The sequence below is a fragment of the Pagrus major genome, chromosome 18 (assembly GCF_040436345.1).
Source record: "Pagrus major chromosome 18, Pma_NU_1.0".
NCBI lineage: Eukaryota > Metazoa > Chordata > Actinopteri > Spariformes > Sparidae > Pagrus > Pagrus major.
Genome location: NC_133232.1, coordinates 25,484,876 through 25,491,296, shown reverse-complemented (window position 1 = coordinate 25,491,296; position 6,421 = coordinate 25,484,876). Strand labels below are relative to the sequence as shown.

Sequence of the window (6,421 nt, the reverse complement as noted above, 5' to 3'; positions counted from 1 at the left end):
GAGCTTGCTGTTGTGCTGAAACATTACGCATTGGATTACGCAGAAGATTACGCACGCAGAGCATCTGTCCACAGGGCCGAGCATCACTCTGAGGGTCAGCGAGGTCGATTGGAGTTGGTTATCTGTCACGCGTGAGCGCGCTTTCACCTGTTCCCTCTCCTTGTCGGGGACGCGCAGCCTTTAAAGTCCTAACCTCCCCCCTTTTGCTCCCCCGCCCATTCGTCTCTCCACCGGTCTGGACAGCTGTTAGAGGTTGCCCGGCGGTCACAGTGGCACAGTTACCCCGGCCTCACACCCCACATTGCCCACGCCCGCACATTCACCCACGCTGGGGGAGCCGGGGCACGCCGCCGCCGATGCCAACGGGAGTGTCCGCTGACTCTTTGACTCTGCACAACATCCAGCGGATTCAAAACACAGAGGGGAACTCTCCGGACTGTCGGACTGGCTCAGACCGAGCGAGGAGACTGTCTCTGGGCCAAGTTCCATAGTGGAGGGGGGAAGCAATGTGGTCCCTTCTTTCCACGCTGACCGTCTTGTAAGTCACTTTCTCATGTTAAAATCTTATTTATCCACTCTGGTCTTATCTCTGTCTGCAGTTGTTTAAACTAGTTTCATGACAGGCCTCGCTACAGATGAAGATGATGGAGAGGAGGGTAGCAGTGTCTAACGATTACATCACTCCTCATCAGTCCCCATAGAAAACATGCCATGGAAGGCCCTGTTTTGATTGGCTGACAGTTCAGGGTCACTGGGTCAGAGTCAGGGCCCTGTTACTCATAAAACCTGCCATAAACATCTCCATCACCATCTGCACTTACTTCAGGGATGGCCAAGCTGGCTTAGAAAAGGCCATTTTCCCATCGCCAAGAAAATGCTTTTTTTCCCCCCCTATTGAAAATATTTCAGAAGTTGAGTCAAATAACACCGGCTTTATCTAGTGGGATAGGAAAATGACAAATTGCCAAGAGCAAATCTAAGGGAGGAGGATACAGACTCAGGGGGCTTGAGTTTGCCCATTCGAGGTGTGTCTTGTTAAAAGCCGAGGGATTTATTTTTCTTTCTTTGTGTCGGCTGTACTTCTCCCAGATGGCAGTCATCTCCAGATACTTCTCATTCCTCAGACAACCTGGACAGGGTGTGTGCTCCTGCTGCTGCTGCTGGTGTCTGCCTGACTTTCTCTCTCTTCGTCCGTGTCTCTCTCACACTGTCTCCACTTACCCACCTAACTGCCTACATCTGTCTTCCTGTCTTGCCTATACCCCATTTTTTTCCACAGATACTTGCTCAGATAAAAAGTATGAATTAATAACCGATGAATGATGGCGCCCCTGGCAGTATCTGAGGAGGAGCAGTCTCACTGTTTAGTCTGCTGGTTTTAGTTTAGGTATTTCAGAGCCAATCATCTCTCCATTCATTTCCTTCTTCTATCAGCCACTTCAATTCATCCGTGCTGTTTTACCGACTTGATCGTACTGAAATTCTTCAGCCAGTGAGAAAAGCCAAGGGCCTTTTGCCACAACAACCTGTTACAGTTCCTCCTCTAAAGCCACAGCTCCGTGTCTAGGCCCTCTGCTCCACCATAGGCCCCATTACTGTTCATACCACTCACACGCCCACTAGCCTAACCACTATTCTTCACCGAGGCCCACTGCTGAACATCTGAAACTCTCGCACCGTGCTGAAGCCCACTGCACCAGTGTTGGCCTACCACGATAACCACTGCTACACACAGCTGAAACCGCCGCTCTGTGCTGAGTCCCACCAGGCCGACCGCTCTCACTCCACGCTGCTGCCCAGTCCTCGGCGCTGAGGCCTGCTAGTCTAACCGCAGCCTCCATATGGTAGATCTGCTGGGACGCAGGTTTATGATGTCAGACCCTTGCTTGTTTTGGCAGTCAGCCAAGGCGCACCGGGCTTTCCCTCTCTCCATACCTCCTTCTGTCTTTACTCTCCCCGACTTTTACTCGGTTGCTCTCTTATTCTCTCGTTTTCTCATCCCTCCCCCCAATCCCCCACTGATCCTGTCTCCTTCTTTCCTCTCGCTCCTTCTCTTTCTCTCTGTGGCTGGCATAATATGGAGTGTCTGTGGTTTTTGTGGGAGCGGGGGAATCCAGTGCCGAGGCACTTTTCCTGCAGTGTCCTCGGCAGCAGTGCAGCTGTGGTGTTTTAACAGCTGAGAGTCCTCACAATGCACAGGCGCTCAGGTTTTTTCGGCTGCGCAGGCAAAATGTGAGGGCCAACACTCCAGTGCACTGCCCGGGGTATCTGCATCTATTAGAGCGAGTCGCGGGCCAACACACCAGCCATGGGAAAAACATGTTGAGAAGGAGAGAAGGGAAGCAAGATGGTATATGTGTGTTAGTCAGGAGGCAGTGACATGTGTTAAGATGTGCATGAGTCGAACCCCCCTCCTCTTTCATTCCCATTATTTATCTTTTTGTCTACTTCTCACGCCAGACCACACTCTGTGGTTACACGACTGTCTCTCATTTTGCCACTTTTTCTCCCCTCCGTCCTTGGAGAGGTAACGTTACTCTTTGTTGACCCTCTCTCCTCCTCCTCACATCTGCCCATTCTTTCTGATTTTATCTCACCTCTTTTATTATCTGTCAGCCTTCCCTCGCTTCATCTCCCCTCTATTTATTCTTACATCACCTTCCCCTGTCCTGTCTTCTCCCTATCCATTTGTGTACTTTTCAGTCTACCTCTCTCTCCTCCTCACTATCTCCCTCTCTCAGCAGCGCGTATGTCTTTGCTTTGGCCCAGCTGTCAGCTGCGTGCTCCGCCTGTACACACACACATTCACCCCGCACACATCTGCACATCTGTGTGCATGCCCATGACAGTGTGGAGGAGTCACCCCGCTAACCCCAAACATAAAGATGGGAGGCAGGGAACGATAGGAGAAAGGTAGAATGGACAGAGAGATAAGGTGGAGGAGAGATAGGGAAGACATCAAGCCAGAGAAAGAGAGCGGAGCGGAGAGAGCGAGAGAAGAGGCATGCAGAGAGATAGCAAGTGATGAGGTGGGGAAAGACAAAATTCGTAGAATTGCTTTTCAGCCCACACACTTGGTTCTGAACCTCATCAAGTCTTCAGCCACTAATTCAGAGCAGTTCAAGGACTGCCAGAGTAGATTTTTGCGCAACACAATCACTCCCTTACTAAAGCTGTAAATAACATCTGATACATCCAAGGTCAAGGTCTAAACTTCAATTAGGCAATGTGATAATGTGAGAAGAATTTTAATTGTAAGTGTAACCAGCTGTTCCAATCATAAATGTATCTGACAGTCCAGATAGTCGAGTGAGTAATAATACTTAAAAGGTATGCTTTCAAATAGAATATAAATCAATTCTGCACGATTACTCCCCACCGATCGATTCCTCCATAAATCATCTTTCCACACGTTTTGTTCTCACTTATTCATAGCATCTCTATATGTAACCACAGTCCGCCGCTCTCCAAAGCCACATCACAGCAAGTGTACACCTGTAGTCCAGCCCAGCTGTCTACATACACAGAGCAGCCAAATAAGCCAGCCCATTCCCTTAGATGTCCAAACCAAAACATGTTCTAGTTGTCTCGGCATGTTTGCCATTTCGCCACGGTCCAATCAGGTCATTTGGAGGCCAGATTTTGGTGTGGCGAAAGTCAAGAGCGGGTCAGAAAGTGGGTTTGGACAGAAGGCTGGTAGCGTAACGATAAACACTGCTCTGGGTGTTGTCTGTCTGCCGATGCCTGGACATCTGCCTGTCTGTAAGTCAAGTCCCCATGCCAGCCACACACCCAGCAGTGTGAGTAATCGCCCAATGAGGAAAAGAGATGTTGAACAGACAGAAAACGGCAGAGAAGAAAGAGATGGAAATGATGGTGTCACGCATGACTCTTCCAACAGTCAGTGTTGCTTACATATTTCGAAACTCATCTGTTTTCACTTTTTTTCAGATGTATCCAGATGTTGCTGGTGATGTGCAATCCATTACAGGTAAGCATCTGCATGCAGGGCAAGGAGCCTTCATACAGTATGAAAGACAAATTGTATACTGGTAGTACATGCAGTGCTTCCAAGCCCATTCATGACGCTGTGTGTGTGTGTGTGTTACCAGCAGGTACTTGGTGTGGATGGGGTCAACTTCAGCGTGCATGTGGAGAACCAGACGCAGGTGCGAGACACCATGAGTCGGCGACACCACCGGGTCTACCAGCTCTACAGCCGCACCAGCGGCAAACACGTGCAGGTGATCGGACGCAGAATCAGCGCGCGAGGAGAAGACGGAGACAAATATGGTAAGACACACACACACAGTGCATGTGCATTGCACAGTTCGTACATGCACACTCACACCAACAGACGGCTGCAAGTACAAAGACTTGAAGGTTGACCAAGTGCATGCATGAGTGGATACAGAATGCAACTGTGCAGGCACACTCACAAAAGCACACACACATGCCTCCCCAGGCTTTGGCAGAGGGGCAGTGGAGCTTGTCTTGGGAGTACAAAGACCTCATCGACTGGCTGCTGACTCAATGATTCACAAGAGAGCAAAAGAGAGAGAGAGGGAGAGAGAGAGAGAGAGAGAGAGAGAGAGAAAGAGGGGGAGAGAGAGGGTGGGGGAGAGAGAAGGTGTTAGTGAAAAAAAGTGTGAGAGAGCGGGAGAAGCCTGGCAGGTAGTGTCGGGCTGAGTGTTAGAAACTCATCTCCTTCATCGATCCCTCCATTGATTTCTCATCCTCCCTGTTGTCTCCTCTGGATTTAAAACAGCAGGCTTCCTCTCCCTCCCTCCCTCCCTCCTCCAATACTCCCTCTGTCCATCCCCCACTCCCGCTTCCTCTCCACCTTTCTCCATCTGTAATGATGTCTAACCCATTCTTAAACCACACAGAATCAATGGGCAGAAGAAAGCCAAGCCATAAAGCTTGAGTTCAAATTCTGTGTGTGCTCACATTGCAAAATCCTGTCCATTCACAAACATGTCAGGTTGCTATCAGGCCACTTCAAGCCATAGATGGGACCATAGATGCAAAAGCCTGTCTTTTATTGACACAATCCACCCAAAACTGACCAACTATGGCGACGAGGTGTTCCACAGGGGAACCAAGAGCAGAGGGAGGAGAAATAAAGCAAAGGAGGTGTAAACATGAAGTGAGAGAGCAGAAGGTAGACGAGAGGAGAGTTGGGGGAAGAGAGAGGAAGAGGGCAAGAGGGAGGGAGGTATTGATTTCTCTTGACCCTTTTGTTGACTAAGGTCATGTAGGAACCATTTTAGGGATTTATTTTTAAACAGGCACAAGCGCTCTCTGAAGATGTGCGGTCGGTGAAGCCGTATTGCCTGGAAGGATGAACATGCACACACATATATACATAGAGGCACACACGCACTTTAAAACAACAGCATCGCAGACACTGAGTCTGACTGTTCCCCCGCTGCTCTTGGCCCACCGTGCTCCGTCTACTCCTGGCTGTTATCTGTTTTACGAGGCCCATTTGTGGTCAGCGGCCTCACATCCATGTGTGTGACCGGGCTTATCTGACAACCATCTGTCCAGCCTGAGACATTTACATCTGTGTGTGATTTATCAGCACGTTTAATAGCAACTATGAATCCTAAAACTGTGATTCAATGTGAATGCCTTATCTAGTTTATAGCCAAATCTGATTTAATGGTGGCTGGTAATCTGCGCAATTAGTGTCACGCTTCTTGGCACTGGGCTGGCTTGAAAATTGTTCTTTGCTATGGCTATGTGAGCTCTAAACGAAGGTCTTTCTACCTCTAATATATGTTTGATACAACCTGATAACCTTGTGAAATTCTGCAAACACAATATGCTGTATGTCTCTGCAATGCCTGTGGCTCTAATGTCTGTCTGTCCCTCTGTCTGTCCCTTCACAAGCCCAGCTCGTAGTGGAGGCCGACACCTTCGGTAGCCAGGTGAGAATCCGGGGCAAAGAAACCAATTTCTACCTGTGCATGAACCGCCGCGGCAAGCTGGTAGGAAAGGTGAGACTTCTTCCTTTTAGAGACATTTTTATTAAGAATATCTTACAGTTTCCTGACCAGCCTCTCTTTGTCTCTCCCAATGTGTGTGTGTGTGTGTGTATGTGTGTGTGTGGATACCTGTGGTTTCTCTGCTCTCTCAGAAGGCCAGTAATCGAAGCGCAGACTGCGTCTTTGTGGAAAAGGTTCTGGAAAACCACTACACAGCTCTGATGTCAGCGCGCTACACAGGCTGGTATGTGGGCTTCACTAAAAGAGGCCGTCCTCGCCGCGGACCCCATACTCTCCCCAACCAGCAGGACGTACACTTCATGAAGCGCTTCCCGCCAGGGGAGCAGCCCGACCTCACCACACCCTTCCGCTTCACCACCGTCGGCAGGCGGGGCGGCAAGAGGGTGCGTGCTACTGGGCCCCGCTAG

At 49.7% G+C, this 6,421-nt stretch overlaps 1 protein-coding gene across 1 annotated transcript; it reads left to right on the top strand.

Annotated features, from left to right (window-relative positions):
• Window positions 1–506: 506 nt before the first annotated feature.
• Window positions 507–6,421, top strand: fgf18a (fibroblast growth factor 18a). Its single transcript, XM_073487213.1, has 5 exons — window positions 507–538; window positions 3,952–3,991; window positions 4,113–4,293; window positions 5,899–6,005; window positions 6,146–6,421. Exons 1-5 carry the CDS (start codon window positions 507–509, stop codon window positions 6,419–6,421), a joined length of 636 nt encoding a protein of 211 aa, XP_073343314.1.

What these genes read in the sequence shown, in the direction of transcription:
- fgf18a (XM_073487213.1), top strand. Translation starts at nt 507, where the DNA reads ATGTGGTCCCTTCTTTCCACGCTGACCGTCTT. An exon ending in TGATGTGCAATCCATTACAG is followed by an intron (nt 3,992 to 4,112) that starts GTAAGCATCTGC and finishes GTGTGTTACCAG; the next exon opens with CAGGTACTTGGTGTGGATGG. An exon ending in AGAAGACGGAGACAAATATG is followed by an intron (nt 4,294 to 5,898) that starts GTAAGACACACA and finishes TCCCTTCACAAG; the next exon opens with CCCAGCTCGTAGTGGAGGCC.